This window comes from Apus apus, chromosome 18 (genome assembly GCF_020740795.1).
Source record: "Apus apus isolate bApuApu2 chromosome 18, bApuApu2.pri.cur, whole genome shotgun sequence".
NCBI lineage: Eukaryota > Metazoa > Chordata > Aves > Apodiformes > Apodidae > Apus > Apus apus.
In genome coordinates, this window is record NC_067299.1 from 6,247,182 (window position 1) to 6,270,929 (window position 23,748).

The 23,748-nt window shown below is 41.5% G+C and overlaps 1 protein-coding gene across 5 annotated transcripts in view; it reads right to left on the bottom strand.

Annotated features, from left to right (window-relative positions):
* Positions 1-4,365: 4,365 nt before the first annotated feature.
* The window catches only part of NF1 (neurofibromin 1), a 91,229-nt gene continuing 71,846 nt past the window's right edge, over positions 4,366-23,748 (bottom strand). For 3 of the 5 annotated variants that reach the window (XM_051635315.1, XM_051635313.1, XM_051635312.1), the window contains 13 exons: positions 23,342-23,443; positions 22,321-22,461; positions 22,089-22,215; positions 21,475-21,606; positions 20,824-20,959; positions 19,983-20,140; positions 18,958-19,080; positions 18,142-18,269; positions 17,331-17,431; positions 16,114-16,256; positions 15,231-15,277; positions 14,412-14,628; positions 4,366-8,641 (listed from right to left, as the gene is read on the bottom strand). In XM_051635315.1, coding sequence (XP_051491275.1) covers positions 8,499-8,641; positions 14,412-14,628; positions 15,231-15,277; positions 16,114-16,256; positions 17,331-17,431; positions 18,142-18,269; positions 18,958-19,080; positions 19,983-20,140; positions 20,824-20,959; positions 21,475-21,606; positions 22,089-22,215; positions 22,321-22,461; positions 23,342-23,443 — 1,698 coding nt within the window. In that variant the 3' untranslated portion in view covers positions 4,366-8,498. Of the gene's footprint in view, positions 8,642-11,580; positions 11,632-14,411; positions 14,629-15,230; positions 15,278-16,113; positions 16,257-17,330; positions 17,432-18,141; positions 18,270-18,957; positions 19,081-19,982; positions 20,141-20,823; positions 20,960-21,474; positions 21,607-22,088; positions 22,216-22,320; positions 22,462-23,341; positions 23,444-23,748 lie in introns of all 5 variants that reach the window. The other 2 variants (XM_051635311.1, XM_051635310.1) reach the window with 1 other exon arrangement.

Below are 23,748 nucleotides of genomic sequence, written 5' to 3' on the forward strand. Positions count from 1 at the left end.
GTTACACAGTAGAAAAGTGTGGCTTGTTGCTGGAGCTTGAGTGCTCTTTGCGGCACAGGGGCTTGTTGGACAGTGGTTTTCAGCTCTGGGCAAGTCACTTGGAGGAGACTGTGGGAAACAGGTGCAGTTATTTTATTCTGAGGAGCTTGGGAGTTTGCACAACAGGCTGGTATGAAAGAGGAGAAGGAGACAGGGTGTGTCCTGTATCTGAGAAGCAGCCATGCCCTGGGAAAAGTTCTGCGCTGACCTTTATGGGGCATCATTGTTAATTTCTGTGTTAATAAAGCTGTAACAGCCGGGAGGGGAGGAGTTTGGCTTCCATGCTGGGTCTGTGGAAAGGGCAGAGTGGGAGGGGTGTATCCTCTCCAGATAATCCATCACAGTTGCATGGAAAGGCACAGAGGCAGGGTTTTTTTTGTGGGTGCTTCTTCTTGTGCAGCCTGGCACTGTAGCTGCTTCAGCTGCAAGTCGGAGGGCACCCCCTGCATCTGGGCACGGGGGTGGCCCCTGGGGACAGTGCTGTGCCTTCCTCTTCTCAGGATTTGGCTCTGTTGTGTGCAACAGAGAGGAAACTGTTCCTGGTTTGTCACTGGACCTGTCCTTATGGCTACAGGGATGGCTCTGGATTTCCCTGTGGAACAGCTCAGGCTCCGTTTTTATCTTTTGCAAACTCAGAGGCAAAGTCAGAGGGGAGAAACAGGCCAGGGAGAGATGGCGCATGCAGGGAACAGCAGAGCAAGAAGTGAAACTATACAGGAAAGTAATTCCTTCCAAAGTAATCCAGTGGGAGCTGCAGCAGTTTAGGAAGCACCTGTCTCTTTACAGCTGTGAGAGCCTGATCCTTCTTTTCGTCTAGAAGTAACAGATTACTCCAAAATGAGCCTTCTCCCTTTTTCCCATGAGCAGCTCTTCCATTCCAGAGCCTTTTCCATTCCCCTGAGCTCTCCAGGCTGTAAGCAGCATGTCCTGGGCCACGCAGAGATGCAGGAAACCTTCTGGTGGAAACACCTTAACAGCAGGACACCAGGGTGGTTTTATTGGCCTAACTAACCAGGCTGGCTGGTGTTAAACCTGCTCAGTTGTTTATTTACACATGTATGCAGCAAGCACTTAGTACATTAGAGAGTGTAAATGAGTAACAGAAACACCACAGAATCGTGTTCGAGCAGAACTGAGCTAATTTTTCTAAGAAAAGTTTCCAATTTGCCTCCATCTTTTTGTTTAGAGCAGTCAGAAATTAATAATAAGTATCTGCTTAAAGAGTACAAATTGTGCCACAAGTGAGGGGAAAAAGACTTTGCCCTGAAAAATGTCTTTTATCTGAAGATCTCAGGAGTTTGGCTGTTAAGAATTCTACCAACTGATGGGCATCCTTGGCTGCTACAGGGCAATTCAGGCATTTATGAGGCCTGAGCATAAGATGTTCAGAGGTTTGTCCAAGGTCACAGAGACCACCTGTGTCAGACACATGTGCAGAACAGCCTCAGGGCAGAACAGCCATGTTTGCACTGCAGCTGATGGAGGAAGTAGCAGTAATTTTTCCCTCTTTCAGGAACAGCATGAGACCAGGAGTTAAAAAAAGGGATGGGCCTGGTTGGAGGGGGAGCAGAGGAGAATAGATCCTGGAGAATGAGTTCCTGTGCAGCCTTCAGAAGGACACAGCACACAGAGCTGGCAATGGCCTCTTCTCCCCTTTCTCTGAACATCTCTTCACTTGAGTAGTTCAACACACAGCAGGATTCAGAGGCAGCTCCATGATCCCTGCTGCACGAAGACTTACATACCAAGCCTTTTGGGCAAAGGCAGAACTTTGTGCTGTCTCAGTGGCCTCCAGTGTGTTTGTAGTATGGGGCTGTTAAAGCCTTTTGTGTGTTTTGCATAGCTCTGAGCCAGCCTCTCTGGCTCTCAGAACCACTGTTCCTGTGCTGCTTCTGGCCCATCTTCAATCATGCTTGCCCATGGACAGCACTCTTTGCACGTGCTACTGCTGTGAGGAGAGCTGAAAGCCTCCTCCTCTACTTGCCTGATGCTGCACTTAAATGCACTGCAGGCCTGTCAGAAATGAGTGGCACAATAAGCTCCAGAAGGTGAAGGGGGCAGTTAGTAAAGGGAATTACCAAGAAAAGGGGGGAGGGAACCCAATCCTATGGCTGATACTGCAGACAACTGGGGAGCACAGCCAACAAATGGAGTAACTGCAAAGAAAGCAGATTAGGGCAAAGGAAATGGGACCCAGAAAAGGTGAGGAAGAGGCACCCACTGCCCCCCTGCCTGCCATGCTGTGTCTCAAATGTGAGTAGCCTTAGGAAGCAGAGTTGCTAAGCTCGAGCTTGGAAAACTCACTCCCATTCAGGCCTGTCTCTGATCCCAGCCATGACATGTACCTGTGTCTCTGCAGGCCGTGGAGGGGTCTGGGTGATCAGGTCTTCAGTTGTGCCACATGTTCTACTGAGCACACTCATCTCCTGGGCAGACCTTGTTCTCCAAGTACACTAACAGGGGGTAGAAGCAGCAGAACAGATACTTCTAGTTTTTCTGAAGGACAACATACTATGAGGGAAAAAAAAAATACAGTTTAATAGTTCAGTGGGATTTTCTTGAACATATAGTTACTTACTCATCACTATTTATGGCACAATCATTTGAATATCCCCAGTTGTCAGACTTTTTTTTTCATGACTGCTTTGATGAACAAACCTGTACTTGTTTTAACAAGTCACTTCACAAGAAATGTTATTCTGCACTCTCCACCCACACAACCCTGGGATTTATTTTCATTTGAGCTTGTTGAACATACAAGCAGTCAAGTGAAGAAACCAGTGTTTCAGGACACAAAGGATTCTCACCTATAAATCATGAACTTTAGTAGTGGGAAAGGTCCATGGTTGCTTTGAATTGGATCAGTCAGTAGCACTCTTCTGAGCTACAAGACGTTGCCTATAGTTTTTAGTTCTGATACTGAGTGACTAGTCACATTGTATCCCTTTATGTTCCTGTGTTTTCTGTCCACCTTTCCTACACAGATGGGCTGAAGGAAAATAAAAAGTATCTGGCAATGGCTGAAGTGACCAACTTGCTGTAGAATTAGGACATAAGGGACCAGATTTCACCCCATCTCAGGTGTGGGTGTTTCTGTAGCAGCGTGTGGTTGCTCCACAGGTGGCTCTAGAGCAGAACTTCTGCATCAAGAAAGCTCTGAATTTTTACTTTGCTGACATTCTCCCTTTGGAAAATATTTAAGCAGCATCAGCTGGGCAGGGATTTTGAAGCCATTTCCTAAGATAAAACTCTTTGCTCTGAGGGTGCGATTTTTTTTCCCCCTAAATACAGTTTTTCCAACTGCATGAAGACACAATTAAAATAAGATTCTCTATTCATTCCCTCACCGTGGCCACAGTGTCTTTGGTGATCTTCAGTAGCAGGGAAGGTTGATTGTCCAGAAGAGTGACTGGAATCATGTTTTTAGCAGCAGTGATTTAGTGTCTCTTGTTCAGGAAACATCTGCATGGCTCCCTGCTCTGGTCAGTGCTGCTGCTCCTGAGGTAGGAATCATGTACATTGCTGCTAAGAAAATGCACTCCTGGAATTTTAACAATGGAGAACCTGCAGCTCTTCCATGCACACAATCCCTGCTGGCAACTGGCCCTGTTTTCGCCTGAGCAGGCCTGATGGTAGGGCTCATATGCAGGAGCAAGATCATGTCTCAAAAGTCACATTTTAATGTGTCTTTACATCCTTTTACGATCCACAAAGTCAGAATACAAGTGCTTATACATTTTGAATAGGAAAGTAATATATTCCCCTGAAAGAAACATAGATTTGATTAATAATTTGTCATAAAAGTTGCCTGACAGTTGAAACTTCAGGCTTCTAAGCTAGAAAAGCTCAAATAGACAAATCATACTGAAATGTTCTTGAAAGACCAAGCACTGTTTTATTAAAATATTAAATTTACATTTGAAAAAGAAATATTCTGATTTATTATTCAGTTATGATAATCTTAGTGAAGTGACATGAAATTGATGGCAACGGGCCTCATTCTATCCAAATTTTGTCCCCAGTTAATTCACAGGCAATCAGCTTTGCCATTATATAGAACTGTGCAAGATCACACACAGAGAGAAGCACCATTCTGGAAAGACAAATCCAAGACACTGGATTTCAACTTGATTCTAATTTTCCCCAGAGAAAGTGGGTTTTCAGGTCTGGGACTAGAGCTGAATCCCACACCTGCTGCAGTGAGGTCCTAAGGGCAGATCCAAATGGATCCATCCACATCTCACTGTCACAAGACATGGAGAAAGGATTTCAAAACACACCACCTTGGTCCCACAGCACAAGTGAATGACCTCCAAACAACTGGAAGCAGGTTGAATTTACATTTTACTTCAAAAAAAAGGGAAAGTACATACATGAGAGGAAAATGGGGTGAACAACAATTATCTGAAACCAGGTTTCCACCATTTTTTACCTCCAGTTCCCCACTGTGTTTGAGCCAGCAGGGCTCTGGCCAAGTGTTGTACACTTGCTTACAATATGAACAGGATTGTGGATCAAGGAAACATTTTCAAAGTTGAGGCCCAAATGGGAATAGGAAGATATCATACACAGTGTAAGTTTATAGTACACAGCATTTTTTTTTTTTAAATGACATAATGCAACAGCAGGAAGGAGTAGTAGTAGTTAACAGTTACTAACACTAGAATAATCAAATTTGTATGTTATACATATACAGCAACTAACTGCTTTACAAAAAAAGCAAAATAATACAATATATTGTCACATGTATTTACAGTGTAGTAAATATACTTTTCTGTCAAATTTTACACAAAAACTATTTACAGGTGAATATACTGCATTAAAAAAAAAAATAAAATTGTGGGACCAACACTAAAAGTGACCTTCTGTGGTAAGTTTGTTGCATAACAATAAGACGTGCTTTATTACATTTGAAAAAAAAAAAATTAACCATAGAATGAAACAGAAAAAGCCCTAAAACCTACAACCCAGTTAGGAAGAGAGCACTGGAAGGCTCCCAGGTGCTCAGTCCACAATACTTATTTGAAACGTTTCCTGTTCTTGGAAACCTCATGCACATTAAAGCAGAAACATTGGCATAATTAACAGGTAGGTTATGCACTACTCAAATACTACTGAATTATCTTTTAAGTCAGGGAAAATACAAACACAAACGAAATGTTAATCATCTTTACAGTACTTAACTGTCGTTAGTGCGCAAGGGATAACGTGTTCTAAAAGAGGGGTGTCAAACATACAGTCCCCATGATGTAATTATATGGTCCACATGTTAAAATCAGATTTTTTGGAATTTTAAGTTTTCGTTTCCAAGCACACAGACTCCAGGGCTGCAGCAGCCCGTGGGATGGGGCTGCCTGGAGCAGCCACTCAAGGTCGGAAGGCTTAGAACTGTCTCCCACTCCTTAGATCAGGTTTCAAGCCCACATGGTCACCAGCAACCAACTGCTGATCCCTACGAGCTTCAAGGGAGTGACAGGATGAGGAGGGAATGGAAGCAGGCTGGACTGGGAACCCGGAGTGGTGCTCACAGGAATGCATGGAGCAGGTGGAAAAGAGCACAAATAAAGGAGGGTGTGAAAAACAAAACAAAAAGGCAAAAGAACAGCAGTGGCTGTTACGGGGAGCAGGCCAAGCAATGGATGTGACAGTAAGGCACTGAACAACTAATTACTAATAGAAGTTTAATCATTAAAGGCCATGCTTTCCCCCTTGATTCAAGCACAAGCTTCCCAACTCTTGGTACAGGGACACTGGGGTGCATGGGATCCTGAATTAAACCTTGGCCATCAACTAATTACACCTGACTTCAGCCCCTGTGACCTAAAGTGTTTGACACCCCTGCTCTGACAGTTCAGGTCCTCTCACTGAACCATACAGTGAAAACACTGAATGACTCCCTCTCCTTCCAGGAAACAGAAAAAATTAAATTTTGTTGACTTACTTCATGAAGATTATCAGTTATTTTCAGCTGAGACCGAGAGCTTGGAGTAGTTTCGGTTCTCACATGAAAAGTAATTTTAATCACTGTCCATTTGATTGCACATTATATGCATTTCAAAGAATGCATTCATTCTAATTTAGGGACACTTTTTGTTTTTTTAGATAGGCAATTCAAAACATTGAAAGAGTTGCTCTCAAAAGCAGCCAGCACAAACAAGACTGATTTGGTAATTAATTTGGAGTTACTATTTCTGTTTGAAGAAAATCTGCTCATAGGAGGAAACAACCAAAACCCACATTTTTCTGCCAGCAAATTACCTTTACAAGAGGTAATTTTTCCTCCTAGCTACAATTCATTGTCTTCAGCAAAACAAAAGGGCAGGAATTACCTGAACGCAGTGTAACCCAGTGCAAACTGGCAGCGATGCTGAAGGTGGCTCTGAGCAAGGTGAAGGATGAGATGAGGAAAGTTTTAAATCAGCAACTCCCCAAGTTTTACATGTGTAGCAGCTCAGGACATGGCAGAGTCCCTGCTCTGTCCCTACATTCTGTTCTGGCCTCACAATCCCTGTCATGGTTCTGCATCAGTTCAGTAACCACAGCTCTACTGCAGCTCCAACACTACCAAGAATAAAAAAAAAATTGGTTAATTGCACAAGTCTTCCTATTTTTCCAACATATCTAGTTCAAGACTGCTAATTCTAAGTTTTCCTCTTGTTTTGGCAAACCATTTGCATATTAAGTTTGTGTTCGTAAGTTCTTCCAGGACTGTAAACAAATTAAAGAAATTAAATTGTTATTTTTTAATGAATCAATACAATAAAGGTATTTTTATTTACACAAATGTTACATTGTTACTGTGTGGATACATGTGAATTGTGTGCAATATCAATAAAATCTGAACACTTAATTGTACCATTCTCTAACGATTTAGCTGTGGAGTTTGATTTACTGAAGCCACTAACAAAATTGCACTAGAGGATTTCATTTGATATAGTGGATATACTTTTTTTTTCCCCTCTCCTTTAAAGCCACTTAAAAGATTGTTAAATTCTAACATACAACAGGGATCTGAAACTGGGAAGTGTAACTGTCCCTCAGCAGGAGATGTGCCCAGGGGACACCCGGCCCTTCAGGCAGCCTCTGCTCCACCCGTGGAGGCAGCACCCAGCGCTGCATCCTTACACCCACATAGCAGCATCTTCTCACAGCCACCCGTCGCCCAGACACGACTGTGGCTGGCAAGTCTTTCACAGTGACAGCAACTTCAGCTCTGTGTGACCCCCCTCTGCCCCCCCCCCCAGGACAGACCCCTATAAAATGAAACCCCTGGGAAGTTCTGCAAGACAGGTCTGGCTGCCGGTGTCTGCACCGAGACCGGGAATTGCACCACAAACATTCACACGTAACCTGGATTTGACACAGTGTCAGTTATTTTTAAATTCATGTACCTTAAGCAAACATTACTGTTTTTATATCACTGCTCGGGCAGCACGAAAGCAGCTTTGCCAAACCCCACTTTCCAGAGCTGGAAGTGAATTCATTAAGTTTTCCCCTTCACACCCTTACTGGTTATCCTGCCAGGAACTTCTCAAAGGTGCATATTGTTGGGAAGGGCATTTAGTATACACTAAATGGAAGAAAAAAAGCAGTCATTTTCAACACTGCTACAATGACAGCATAATAGTCAGTTCTCAATTATTTTCTTTCCACTATACAATCTTTTTTTAGTGCAGTTAAAGTACAGAAAAAAAACAAAACAAAAACATAAAAATTGCTTTGGAAAAAAGCCAGTTTGTCCAGTCTGGTCCATATACAGTCCAAGCAGGTGAAGCTACAGTCTGGGGAATGACAGAGACTCGTGCAGCCTTCTTGCCCTCTCAAATTTATTGCTAATGACTAGGAATTGAATCTAACCCACCACTTCTGGCTGAGCTCACTGGACTGCAACTATCGTTAAGTTTCTTTTAAGCAAGGTAAAAAAAAGTCCACAGCTAAAAATCTTACAGGTTTGAATTAAAACCAGGATTATAGGAACTTCCCCTGGCTCATAAAGCCACTACCTCGGAAAAGTGTGCAAACAGGATTAAGGATTAAACACTTTCCTTTAGCGAAGAAACGGACAAGGCAGAGAACAGAAGCATGGTAGAACTGTCTGTGGAAATGGCTTTCTTATCTGGACGAGACACAGGGCTGCAGTGCTGCAGAATTCCACACCTCCTTCGGCTACAAAGTCCGTCAGGATCTAGATGAGGGGTTCTGAAACACCAGCTTAAATCAAAAGCAGAAGGAGAGAAACGAAGGCATTAAAAATTCAGGCAATGTTTCAAGAGTTGATCATCTGGCAACACGGCTGACAGGATGGGAACTTGGAAAATTAAGTGCAGCATCACAACCGGTGGGGGGGACCCTCTGGGAGAGGCCCACGAATGTCAGTCAGTTTCCAAAAAAAAAAAAAAAAATTAAAAAAAAATTTAAAAATAAAATAACAACAACAAAAACAAATTCAAAAGGCAGCGTCACACAATCTTTTTGATGCTGTGACGTTTGAAGCTGCCAGCACTTCTCTGCTTCTGCACTTGGCTGGCGGAGCCGTGGCGCATCCTCCCGCTGTTGGAGTGTCCGGCCGTGGGCGAGAGCTCCACGTTCTCCTTGTCAATCCCTGGGGAAACACAAGGACTGAGGTTAACCAGGCTGCTGTGCCCAGCCCCTGCCAGGGGCTTGTCCCTCAAGAGCCCTGAGGGGCTTGTCCTGCAGTTGAGCGGGGAGAACCTGCCAGTCACAGGTGCTCTCCAGCAGGGTGTCCTGATTGCAGTTACAGGTCTGGTTCGGTGAGGGATTTGTGGGAGGAGAAAGCAAAACAAAGCAAGTGATGCAAAGGCTATAGCTCAGCACCTCCAGGGCAGAGCAGTGCCCAGGCAGGTCCTCAGCAGGAGATGGCCAACCTCCCCAGTGTCCCTTCCCCTGCATCATCTGGCATGGAACTATTCTGGAGAGCTGGGGACCCCTCCAGACAACTGCCCACCACCCACTGCTCACCAGGGGCTGCGTGTGGGTCAGAGCACAGCTCAGCCCTGTTTGGGTCACAGATCTAGAAGACAGCCCCGTGGCAGCTGCTATGAAGAAAATTAACCCTACCCCAGCCAGGCCCAGGATGCTACTTCAGCCAGACATAATAGAGCCTCAGAGCCAGTGACTCACAAATGACAAATCTGACTCAGCTCTTTCATTGCAGTCCTGTAGTAGGAAAAATATTTTATTCAGGATCAAACGTATGACCTCATGTTCAGTGAGAGCCCAGACTCTGACCAGATAATCATCTCCACGTGCTATGTGTGATGCCTGCTCATAGATTTATGTGGTCACCTACACATGGCTGAGCACATTTCAACATGAATTGTTCAAATAATCTTCCCCCCTTCAAGTTGCAGATTGGATTTGCTGTTAGTTTAATCTGTCTCCACCAATAAAAGACAAAACACTTCGACTTGTGGGCACTGGCTGAGCTGTTTCAATCTATGCAACTTTCCTACAACATGAAAATAGACAAGGGTATGAATTGTTGGCTGAGTTCACCTAGTCAGCTCCTAAAAGAGAAAGAGGAATTTTATAGTATGGGAAATAGCACCCATGAACGTTCACACAGCAGATGAAGGGTTCCCTGCCATCCTCAAAGCATTTGTACCAGCATCCATACCCACTGAAAACACTTGTGGCCTTCTAGGCCACAAATGCCTTCCTGGCTCTAGTTTTGAGAAGGCTGAGCAAATGAAAGAGTTTCACTCAAGCCTCTTCTGGTTTTTGCATTCTCTAGGAGGAAGAACTGACAAACTGTCAAATCTGTGGGCTTCTTCCAGCCAAAAATCAGACTGCTCTTAAACAGGGCAACAGTAGAGTGAAGAAGGGCCACTTCTGAACCTGCAGAATTCTGCCAGAAGGGTAGAGGCTGATTCTTGCTACCAGATAAGGTTTATTCAAGTATCTGCAGTTTTCCCCAACACTGAATCTTGTCTCACAAATGAAGATCGGTAAAAGTACATAATGTACAAATCAGTGTTTGGAGAACTCTGTCTCATTGCCAGGAGCAAAGACAGGCCTAGCTGGCTCACCTTGCATCCAGCAGAAAGAGAGCTGATGCAGGTATTCACTTGAAGAGTTAAGTGTCAAGGTGACAATTATAATGATTTAAAACCAAGCAAATTGAGAGTAAAAAAGGAATCAACAATTAACTTTCTAACAAGGACAACTAAAAACCAGTTTTCTAAGCAGGGTAATGAGAGGAACCACACACAGAACTGGTGAGTCTGGAAATCCTCACAAGAACTGCAACAGCCTATGTTCAGCTCCACCAAAGGCAGGAGGAGGCTGATGGAGTCCAAGATGAGGATGAAACCAGACAGGCTTTATACCCAAATGCACATACTGCACTGAGCAGCTTTGGATGTTCTCTGCAGGACAAGGTAACTAAGTTTTGCTAGAAGAATCACATCAAACCAACCTGAATAATGAACTGCTTTAGTGTCAGCTTCATGCAGGCACGATGGCAGCACACAAAGCCTTGGGTTATGAGCCATTACTCTGACTGCTCTGGACACAGAAACTTGAAGATATAAAAAGCTGAGACTTCTGTTTAATGCAGACATGCTTCCAATCAATTATTACTTTTATGCTGACACTACTAAGAGGTAATCATTCCTGTAGCAATAGCTCAGTGTAGCTGTCACATTATTTCTGCAACAAAACAAGTATGTTTGGTGTGTGTTTAGCAAGACTCCCAACTTGCAGTGCACGTGCAGCATTGGAATGAATAGCAGGAAGGGTGTTCTTATGTGAGAAGCTGAAAGTACAAACAGCAGTAAAAATCAGGATGCCTGACAGTGAATAAAAAGGTTAGAACAAAATCCTGTTACTATAAATTATATCTCCCATGGTTGTTTCTCATTCCTGTAAGAAATTGATTCTCATTGGCTTTAGCAAGAATAAAAAGCATGCCCCGCATTTCACACGTGTAGGAACTATTTCCAAACTCCAGCCAGAAGCTGGCTGCAGGCTACATCATCCCTCCCCTCCAGTGGGTGTGAGCTCACAAAACCCACAAACTCCAATGAGAACAGGAATCAACCTACGGGTGTGAGCAAAAAAAAAAACCTCTTCTGCAGTTTCTTCCTGTTTCTTCATATAGAAGCAGAACGCAAAGGACGTTAAGTACCCATTTTATTGAGCTTCTGTCTGCTGCAGTTTAGTCCAAATGACTTGTGTCTGTCTTCCTGTGTAACTGCAGTTGACACTGACTTCCTGAGAATATGAAGAACTCACATTAAATAGTTCTTCACTTTTAGGTCAATAAGTGCAGTCAAGTGATTCCACATACCAAGTGCCCATTTCTCTATTACCAAATGTATCTTGTTCTGAAGGATGTGACTGCCTTTCCTTGCCTGCTCTACCACTTGTGAGCATCACACAAGAGAAGCAACAGCTTGGCACTAATACTGAAGCCATTCCCGTGTCAGAAGGATCAGTAAAACACTTCTCATGCCACAAGCCCAACCCTAAAGCAGATCAAGCAGCATTTCGTGCAAATATGATGAAAGTAGAGTGTACCTTGATGAGGAACCTGCATGAAAACTGCAGATTTAGAGCAAGGCAGAGAAGCTTCACAGACACAGAATGAAAGAAAAAATGTAAGTGAGTAATGTCCATGACAATGGGAAAGAAAGGAGAAGAAATGATGACAAACAAAACACTTATAAACAATGATCTCGCTTAGTTGTTTCCACATGCAAGAAAATAATTTCTCATGTACCTGCAAATTTATGTATTTGTAATCATAATAAAAACCTCACTTGGCTGAAACTTCTTCTTTAACTTGGTGTGATGAAGTAACTCAGCACTGCTTAAATATCTGACTTTCTTGTTCAGTAGTTCTCAAATCAGAGTGAGTGTATGATAGATCTGCACCCCTTATTAGTCCCACAGTTGCTGTTTCAAGAAATCCTGTAGCCCACCTTTACTTCATATTCCATAATTCTTTCTCCAGTGATTTTTATCTTGGCAGATATCAGGTCTGCTGCTGCTTAATTCTCCTACTCTTGTCTCTACAGTGTAAACATGTACAGCAATGACAGACCCTGTCACACCCCTCTAGGCACAGGTAATGAGAATGCAAAATTCATGTCTGCAGCCATGGAGCAGTATCAAATGCCAGAAGAGCAATTACATTTTTAATACAATTAAACAGCTTAAAAAGCAAAGCATGTTTTATGCAAAGTTGCACTGGTTACCATGAACTACTGAAACTGTATGTTGATTCAAGTGGAGCAATGCAGTAAATGTGAGATGAAGGAGCAAAATGAGAAGCTCCATGTTGTGACCTGGTGAACTGTGAAAAAGATGGAGATCCCCTGATCAAACCCCAAGCCTCTGTATTCCCATTGCCAGAATGAAACAACAATGCTCAAGGAAACAGGCAAGACATTTATAAACAGTAAGAGACAATGGGAAAATACCACTTAGATTAAAAATTAAGCATGAGGCTTTCATAAAGCAGTAATCACTGAAGGCTGTTTCACACTTGCTGGAAACATCTACAAAGGCTAGTGGAAAAAATGGAACCATTAGGAACCTGCTGGCCTTCATATCAGCCTTTTAAAATTTAATGTCCAAGCAAACCATACACAGAGTGTCATAAATGCATTATTCCAGACTCACTAGTATCCTGAGTCATGTAACTAGCTCCTAACCCTATCTGGGGAGACAGGCTCTTACCCACTGTTGGCTAAAAGCCATTTCTTTGTAGAACACTTGAAAGACATTTTTGATGAGCTGGATTAATTACTTCCTCTTAGCTAACAAAGGAAGAAGGAATAGAAAGTGAGGGATAAGGAAGGAAGACATTTACACAGCAAAATGCTGGTTTCACTAGTACAGGGCCTAATCCTGCATCATCCCTTCCTCCTCGCAAAAAGAACTGCTGGGGTTGCCACCAATTCCACATTCTAAATGGAAAGATGCTGCCCTTAACATACTTATTTTCACACTGACTGCAAGGGCTATTTTCTTCCCCTTTAATTTTATCCTTCTCTCTGTTCTAATACTGCAGATACTTCTTAGCTCTTTGTGAAATAAGAAAGTTTCGATCAAACCACTTTCTTTTTCCATAATCTCAGTACTTACCTGTACCTGCAGCCTGTTAGTTTTCATACAAAATATATGCCTGGCAATAGAATACACTGGCTGCATTACATATTCATAATGTATCATGGACATTGTAAAATGTGAAGTAAAACAGCAGCCTCTAGAACTTCTTCAGACTCAGCTTTTACCCAGATTTCTTGAGCAGAGCTAAATCAAATCAAGTAGAGCTTGTTTCAGGGACTGGCAGAAACTAGTGAACAAGAGGGTGAAAAAAACCCCAAACTACCTCTACAAATATACCTAAATACAAGTGGTCTCCAACCTTCCATCAAGGTTAGAAACAAAGCAGAAATAAAAGGCTGATGGAGCTCAGCACTCAGACCTGCAACAGTTAAACCCTCACTTAAGAAACATCACTTCTATGACAAAGAAGAGTAAAGGATTTCCTCAACATACAAGACACTAATCCAAAACCACTTCAGGAAGAGTCTTTATGCAGATTTCTTTGACACAAATTCCACTTTCTTCCTATATTTAATTTCCTCTGGCTTATGCTTCATCTGCTACACTGAATAAGTTTTACTCTTTTTCGTTTTTGCCCAGAAAACCTGTGCTGGTAAATTTAACCTCTGCACCTCCCTGTAATTCCCCTCTCCCCAGGCCAGGAGGAATTAAGTGTTTTTATCTATTTACTGCTTGTGTTGACTGTTCTTTTATTCAACTCCTTCATTTTATCACCACCACATTTCTGGCAATACAACAGACTGAACTGACCCAGTGGTCCATATGGATCTACATTAATCCCTTTCTTCTTCAAGAATCAATACTACCCCTATGTGATGCTGCCTGTATGAGCACGGGCTTGGAATCACAGTCAATTGAAATTGAGTCAGTCCTGACACACTTCTGGATTATTTCTCCTAAGATGTGTTACCTTGTGCCCAGACAGGTATCACTCTTCTTGCAAAATATCATGCTTATATATTTATTAATATTCAAGGCTCCACTGTTGCATATGTTCCATATTAAGATGCAGCTGTTAGTCATTCTGATGCCCTTAATGCTATTTCCTTCATGTATAATGACTTGGAAGGCAGCTTTTGTGCTGGACCAAATCCAACATCTGAAAAATACCAGTGTCATAGCTCAGTGAAGAGTTCAGCATTCATTTGACTCAAGAATGCAATGATGTTTGATGCATAAACACATCTGAAGACAGAACGAGACAGTATTTGGCTACAAACCCAGTCAATTCCATACATTTCCCTTACCTCTGCAGCACCAGAACAGCTACTGACCTGGGGAGTGCTGGGAAGTTGCAAGTGAGGTCATGGAATTGGAAAGGTTGAGGTTAGCAGTAATGCTGAGCTGGCTCTGCACTGCGGGGGGATACGGAGATGTGGGGGTCAGGAGAGATTCTTCACTGGTTTCCTCATCAATTCCAGGCAAATACGTGTCAATCAAGGCATCAAGGAACTTCACTATGAGCTCAGCATAGTCTGGGATTTGTGTTTGCTGTGGGTGATGAGGGGGAGGGGAAAAAAAAAAGATTTGTTCCTTTCTTTCTAGTTTTCTGTCACTAGGAGCTTTGCCCCAGAAGTGTCACAGCTCCTGCCCCTGAGTGAGGAAAGGCAAGGCCTGTGCCCCAAAGCCCAACAGCCAGCCCACTGCCCTGCTCACCTAGTCCTTGGCACCATGACTGGAAGGAACAAATGGCAGTGCAAATGGTCAGTGTTCTATTTATTTGTTCTCTTGTAACATACAATTTAACCTTATGGAATGATCGTACTTGTCAAATCAAGACCTTAGACTGCAAGATACATGTAATGAGCCAAAGACGTTCTGAATGGCACTGTCTGTCCAACCCCCTCCATTAACCTGGAGGCAGTAAAAAGCTGTATTTATACCTGACTGCTTTTACCCAATCTCAGTAATGTGACCTTACCAAGCCTATTAAAATATCTGGTGCAGGCTCTAAGTGAGCCTGATATTACTAACTTGCTCATATAAAATTCTACGACTTGTAATTTATTTGCATCTTTCCTGGAGCACCAATGTGCTTTCTACATAAAAGGAAGGCAAAACACTCATGAACTTACATATCACAGTGTTCTTACCTTAGAAAAAGGACCAGCAAACCTCCACAACCCATTAAATCCAAAACCTACAACAACAAATTGATTGTTACCACACAAACACAGCTCTCAACTGACAGAAAACAACTAGAAACTACACGTAGCACATCACTTGGATTAAAGGTATGGAAATAAAGTATTTTCATTTGGAGATGCAACACTAAATTTTGTCCAAACCATTTATAATAATTTAGGAACTTTAATCTGTATATGAAATACACCACTTGTAAAATCCTCAACATCTCAGAATAATCATGCAAGAAATTCTTGATGATATTTTAAAAGGTAAATTTCACAGGTGAATACACATCTAATTACAAACATCATGCCAACAGTTCCAAGTTTTCTCAGCTGTTTTCTGTTTCTTATGGATCTTCTTGGGAAGTTTTTAATTAAGGACCATAACAAAAATATTTAGATTTTAAATGTTCATGTGCCACATGAAAGTGACCTTGGGCACTAAAAAACAAACGTTACTCTACGGAATTTACTAATGATTAAATCAGCCCCTAACTTGCAAGGTTAACCTAAAACTCATCATTTATCACCACCATTCATGTTCTGCATTTCACTACATTGGTTAGTGGAACCAGAAGAGTGAGTTTCAGCTCCTTTTTATTCACATAAGGAGTGTAATACTTTTAATATTTGGCACACAACTGCAGCAACCAGCTTTAATCATCATGTCAGTAGGGTTTTTTAACAGGCAAACTGTTATTTTTACTAGGACACATGAAGGTGGAGGGATGCCACCCAAGACTGACCAAATGTTGTTATTAGGGCTGCAATTCTCCAACATATTCAGTAATAAATCTAACTTAACATACAGCAGGTTTAAAAAAAAAAAAAATGGAACAATATTTACTCTGTAGGTAAGAAGTTTGGTATTGGGGTGGAGACTCTTCATGGTAGACAACACTCTGAACAATCCCATGAATTGGATTCAACAAATTTGGATCCTGGCACAGCGATAAAAGGGTATTGATCTTGGAATCCAATAAATTATGCCTAAAAAAGAGAAGTGGTTTTATTATTTGTTCATACCCAACTGTCTTTAGCAACAGCAGGTAAGGTAGCATTTCAACATCTCAGTGATTTTAGAAGTAGAACACAATTCCTACACATGTTCAGTGAGGACTCCTGTAATATTTATCATTTTTTTAAAACTGTACTAACCATGTAACCCATTCAAGCACTCACCTAGAACTTTACATTGCAAATATTTTAAATATTTTCAGTCAAATTATTAATTATTCACTGGATCTGTGTACATGTCAGAGCTGGAATTTCAAAGCAGCTTTTAAAATTTGAGTCCTTTGAGCTCCCTTGCAGGTCTCATGCATGTTTTTCCTTTTAATACAAACACCAGTTACTTACATTTGTGGTTTCAGTAATTCACAGAACACGTCTGTACTTGGAACATTATTTTACAAAGCCAGAAAAAAGTAGCATTACCTGAAAATAATGCTCAGGTGACTTCTAAAAGTCTATATTCAACTTGTGATAACTTGGCTTCCCTTACATAATTTGACTCCAGCAAAAACTACTTTTAATACATATCTAAAGAAATAAATCCAAAGAGTATTTTGAACTATGCTTTTTTCATATGCACTTGGGTACTAATTAAAAAAATTAAGTCTGACTGGGGTGAAAATAATATTTAAGAGGCAGTATAATTAGCTTGTATAGAAAGGTACATGCACATATTAAAATGTAATTTGCTTCTCTACAGTCTCAGTTCAGTGTCAGGGCTGTGCCAAGTCCCCAGAGGAGCACTGGCAGTGCTGGGGGCTGCTGGCAGCAGCTGATGGCTCCACACAGGCTCCCAGCAACAGCAGGACAGAGCCCTCCCATGCTGAGGGGGGCTCCTGAGGACCATCTGCAGCAGTGGCTCCTTAGGGTGCTGTTCTAGCAAGAACATGATATTCATTTAACATTGAGAAAATGATGATTCTCAAATGCCTATAGACATTTGCAGCTGGAAACCTATACATGAGTAAGGATCTCACCCAGGCTTGTCCAGAGAAAATGCAAAGAAGGGTCAAGTGCAGGCTCATCCTAACTGGAGTGCTGGATACTTACACAACAGGAAAGACCTTTGGGAAGACAACACTGGCTTCTGCTAAATACTCGTACAAAATCCGCTGGTCAAACTCATCAGTAGTGTACTTCACTAATGTTGCCTGGCAGAACAGAGAGGACCCAATTAGCATGTTCCTAACTTCATCTGAGTAGTTACAGGCTTTTGTTGCTTAAGGTTTTCAGATTTCTGAGTAGCAGAAAGCCAGATTACACAAGATTTAATTTACGTCCTCTTCGGACAAGGAATCAAGTTATTTTATGTGTCTGAGGGAAACAAAACCAGTTGGTAATAGCATCCGTTTTGGCCAAAAAATTAGCTCATCAGTTTCTGAAAGGGGGCAAGTGAGTCTTTCTGAATTGTATCAGGAATGGTAACTGTGCTGGTACCTCTGAAGACAGTACTATCATGCTCTACTGATATTATTAGTTAATCATTTAAAAACTAATTTATGCTGGGATTCTAACAATATTCACTTCTTAACTTCTAATATATAATATATTAATACCCTTTTATTACATAAAATTAGTTTGTGATAAAAATCTGTCAGAAAAAAAGGGACAATTGTTGGACACATCCTACAAAACAATAGAGAATAACAAAAAATTCAGTATTTGCTCTCCAAGAGCATTTAAATAAATTTCTAAAAGTGATTTCTAGAAAGTCGGGAGAACGGCAAGAAAAAAACAGACTTGCACATGACCATGAGTCTGATCCATATGAATTTAGAAACACTGCAAGGAACAGAGAGGCTTCACTGGAAGATGACAGAAAGGGACAAAATACCAGCCAACACACAGAGAGAAAGCTTACAAGAACTGTCAGCAGCAGCGCTTGGATTTTTGGGTCAGTCAGAACTTCTTCATCTAGCAGGACATTTGACTCAGAAACAGAAACCTTGCGAAGATGAGGGTGTTGCTGTGGTGATATTCTCTGGGTTTCTGCCAGGTAAAAAAGAGCAACTCATCCAAAGCAAAATAAACCCAAACCAGAATTAGCTCTTGCACAAGAAAACTCAGTCCTATGCAAACTTTAGAGTTCACCAGCCTTTTAAGAAAGTATGAAAGCAACCAGTGTGCTGTAATACCAGCAGAGCTAGACCATCACATGGGATGTATTACCGAATGGCAGAGAGTGACCCCAATTTTCTCTTCAGTGAAATACAGGCCCAGGGGTGATAGGTGCCATGTTCAGGTCAGGCAGGAGCCCGACAGCCGAGACAAGCCAAGAACCCTGGTCTTGCATTGCAATTGGGGATGGGGCACAGGAAGCAGATGTGGGAGAAGATGAAGAGAGGCATTCTAGGCACTAGGTCAGGTTCCATCTCCTGCAGAAATTTTCAGCTAGGGCTTATTAGCTTATCAAAAGCCCAATTTTATTTATTTCATTTCACTCCTGCATGCAGGACTCATAGCTGCCCTTCACTCTGCATCTGCAAACCAAGCAACTCTCAGTTGCCAGTGATATGGAAAACTGTGCTCTCCAGAAGCCACTGTTAAGAACGGTGTTTCTCCCTTACCTTGGAGTAACCTAGGCAAATAAACACTGAATTTAGAAATAATCCTTTGTATGTATATACAAAGCATTTATAATCAGCATGATTCTTAAAATGTTAGTCCTGTTTCTCACCCATTTCATAATCATTTTCGGCTACTCTCCTCATTTTGGGAGGCGTTGTGATTCCAGATTCCATGTCTTGCCTTTTAGGAGCCTTTGTGTCCGATATCAAATGGTCAAAACTTTTCCTTGTACCTAAAAACAATTTATCAGGCAATTAAAAACATTACACCTAAATCCATATTCTAACTATTTCTGATTTTCTTGGCCAAGCTACTCTGCTAGCTGCAATGTATTGGTAGGAATCTGGGGACATTTTCACCCTTTTCAGGGGTGGCAGAGAACACACGATCACACCATGCCCCTCTCCATCACAATTTCCAAAATGCTTCACAATACATATGAGGAAAACATGCAATTTATTCCAGTATGTCAGCTGTGGGCATGCTATGGTTTCCTGGTCAACACATCACATGGAATAAACATGCCAAAATGTGGTTACTGAAAAGGAAGCAGTACTAGGATTGTCATGAGAGAAATGCCCCTCTCTTTCCATGTACACCAGGCAATGGGAAAGGATCACCACAGGTTATGGAAAGCAACTCAACTTGTTTCTCTGATAATAAGACTTTCCTTGTAAACATGATGCACTGAGAAGCCATGAATAAAAATCAGATAGCTTCCAAAACATCTAAAATGTTTTGGGACCATCACTTCTAGCATGAGAGAGAGTACTCAATGTAGAAGCAAAGGTATTCAGCTTCTTGCTTTTGCTGAAAGAGGGCTGGTGGCAGAAAACTGGCCCTATGACTCTTTAGTATCTGAAAGATATTTTTTTCTTCCTTTTTTTTTCCCCCTCCACTTCAATATGCACATTAAGGGTCACTCTTGCTCCCCCCTCTTTGTGATCAAAAGAACTGAATTAGGCCTCTTCAACTGAACACTCTTCTCCAATTTGTGCTCTGTGGAAACTGCATCTCTCCCTCTCAATCAGGAATAAGCACTTAAAAGCCAGAATAAATCCAAGCGTCATTTTTCTCCAGTAACACTTCCTGAGGTATTCTTTAGACAAATTAGTAAATGAGTGATTTAATAACCTAGAAGCTTTTTAGTGTTTGCTTGGGAAGGCTGCCCCATATCCAAACTCATGGACTTTCGTGTTCGAGGGCTTATCTGTCCCACTGTTGGGTAACTGGCAGCCAGATGTCTGTCTGACCCCTTTGGTGATGACCATGGTGGATTTTCCTTTAGTGTCCTGAAAGTGCAGAGAAATTAAGAAAAACCTTTAAAACTGTGCACATTTAGGCATACATTTTTCAACTAGTCAAACTACTCTTGATTCAACCCCTCTTTCCTAACAGGTTAATGCCCCAAAAAGACACATCTTAAGTAATCACTTTGCTTGTAAAAATGTCTGAGCTAGTGAAAACTAACAATCTGATAAGCAGGTAAAGCTGAAGAGATAAAAACCAAAGCAATGAAAAGAACACAAGCAGATCAGCCTGTCAGACAACATGAAAGATATTTAATAATCAGCTACTCCATACTGGATGTTATAAAGACAGATACTGAGTTAAGTGCTCCCTGTAGGGAGACACTGGCTCTTCAGGTCACTCCTAGGTTGACTCCTTAGCTTATCTTTGAGGCTGTTGATAGACAAGCTATAGGGTGTCAACATTTTCCAGTGACAGTGACCAAGTAATTACTACACACCTAGAAGCTCTTGAAAGGACAAATAAAACATTTTTCTAAAATACAAATTAATAAATGAGGTGAACTTAGGTCTTCTAGAAAGATGTTATCAGAGTTTACAAACCTCCAAAGTCTATTTCTGGAAGACCTTTATGGATCTCAAATCTCTAGGAATAATTCAGTTTTCAGTACTAAAGTAAACAGACAATGGAATTTGGTAACTTATCTGGAAGTCAGAAAACCAACCTATAGCTAGTGTCACTGTGATGTATGGGATATGTATCCATAGGAATATTTTCCATTGAAACATCTGTCAACAAGAGAGACTTCCTATGTTTTAGGCTGCAGCGACTTCGAACTTCCTCAGATACTGTCAGCAATGCTAAAAATTCAAAGAAAGCTAACATGAGTTCTCCACAGGAGGAATAGATGGAAGAATGTAAGCAATATTCCATCAATTTAAATGTTTTACTTACTACAAAGAAGATAAAATTACACCTTACAGAAATGTATAGATTACAAATCGGTCATTTTAAAATAATTATATTCCCCATCCAGTTACAATTAAATTATTTAAACATTTGCCCTCATGAGGTCACAATTGCTCTTTCTGGACCACTAGGAATGTGAATGTTCTAGGGCACCCACTTCACTATTTAAACCAAAAAACCTTCAGCCTCCCTGCAGTATATTCACAGCTGCACAGAGGGTCCTGTGCTGCAGAGCTTTCAGGCCACAAAAAGCTTGAATTGACGTCCCCCAGACACTTGTCCATCTCCAGTTACAACTTTATGTTGGTACAATTTTATTAACCTTAAACCCTAAGAATTCCCACAATAATCCATTCCTTTTCAGCTAGCACAAATGTAAAAGAATGTTGGTTGGTTTGATGTTTACCTGCTAGGTAAGCCACACTCTGCGTGTTCACCTCAAACTTGTCACAGTTCCTATGTTTGTTAACCAGAGCTAGCAGTGTATGCAGAATCCTTACTGTTCTTGCTACAGTTGTAGGAGAAGGATGCCTGTACCCTAAGAGATGAGGTTAAGAAACCAAATATTGTATTTAATTTTCATGCATATTTCTGAAGCATTAATATTTTGACAAGCTTTATAAAGATTTTTCAGCAGGTTCTCAGGAAACCTCATGTAATGGGTAGGGAAGCACAATGCCAGCAGAAACTGCACGGTTGAGTTTATTGTTTCCGTCTTACCCTTCCCAAATCACATCATTTCAAATGTCTGTACACATATTATATCTATTATTTCACAAATTAATCTTCTAAAGGAAGCAATGAGCCTGAACACAGGCAGATAAAGACAGTATTCTTGGAGGAAGTGGCAAAGAACACGTCTACGGGAAACTTGGCAAAGTCCTTTAACCAAAGAACATTTTAATTCTGTATCTATCCAAGTTACTTAAAATCCACCACCCATTTTTTTCCCCTTTATCCTTGGGCTTTTCTTTCTGAATTAAGTTTTCATTTCAAATGAGCAGCAATATGCATTCTTACCTTTCAGGAGGTGTCCCACTAGTGCAAAGTTAAAGTTGGAGTTGAAATTTAGCCCAACAAAGTGATCCATCTGCTTGCAGTGCCATTCCAGTGGCCTCCTGATCTCCATGAACACCTCTTCTGGGCTCTGACCCATGAAAAACAAAACACACGAGTACCTCACTGACAAGTTACTCATCATTATCTCAAGCTGCTTTAAAAAAATTGACAAACCAGTGATGTGCAGGCTCACCTTGTCGTTGAACACACGGAGGCTGTCCAGGGTGTGCAGGTTCTGCTCCAGCAGGGCCGTGCCTGCCGAGTACAAGTTGACTTCATCCAGCTGCAGAACTGCCATAGCCACCCAAAAGAGGGCCTTGTGCATAGGAGAGTCCTGGGGAGAAAGAAAGATTCATGATTTCACTTTCAAACAGGACTGACACATGGTACAGGCACTACTACCCCTGCAGCTGCTTCTGTCTTCAGCCACACCCATTCCAAGAAAACCCACTTTCACATGAACAGTACAAAGTAAATCACTTTCAAGCCTTTTTTTTTATTTTCTCCAAGACAGTCCTTCTCTTTTATATTCCTCCACCTTCTCACAAATATGTCAGACATTTTGTCAGACTGAACAGAAATATGTCTTTCATTATCAATTTGAGAGGACACATGGAGAATGGATTGCAGTTCTGCACATGTAGCTGGCCAGACAATTTCTTCTCCAAATCAGAGAAGCATGCAGGAAAGAACTGGCATTTAACATATCTTGGGACTCTTAAGCAGCAGTTTTTTCTAGGAACAAGTTTTATTTATTAACAGTAAATACCAGCACACCCCTTGGTTTGCTGACCAACTAATGAACTTGAAAGTAACATACAGATGGCCAGCCTCATACCAGATCAGGTAAGACCAACATGGATGACAAGCCACGGTCTGAAAAGCATGTATTAGCAATCAAATGTTTTGAAAGCCAAGACTGAAAATCTTTTGGAAGGAATTGGGCAGCCTGGGATAGGGCCTGTGCCTGTACAACTAAGGTCCAGTGTGGTGGAGCGGAAGAGAACATTCCAAAGTGTTTGCAACGTCTCTGCACAGGTCCCACACACAAACATCTGTGACATCTTTCCCATCTGCAGTACTTTGGAGCATGAATCATAGCAATGAACTGTGAACTTCAGATTCCACAACACTTATATTTTTGAGATTATACCCATAATTATAATTCTATGCAAAATATGGGCTCTGTTTACTCCAAAAACCCAGCTGTTTACCTTATTAAGAAGAGGCTGCAGCTTGGTGAGTGCTATAACTGTAGCTTCTATTAGTACTTGGCTGTTGTAATTATCAGGGCCTTTTAAACAGCTCTCGAGTCCCTTTTGGTAGGAAAAAAAGGAGTAATTAAAAATACAAGCATAATTAGATTTTGTTTTGTAAAAAGAAGATCAAAGCTCTAAACAAAACTTGTTGCTCTCAGTTTACCAAGCTTGATGGAGCTCATTCTAAACCAATTCTCAAGGACTTTTACACAGGCAGATTTGCAGAGAAGTGAGGCATGTATTGCTGAAAGTAACTGTACAATGGGTGTTAAACAGCAAGGGTGCAGAGTTTGAGAACAGCTCTCTTACAATTCAGCTGTCCAGTTTATATCCACAGAAGTCTACTAAAGCACTTAAAGGAA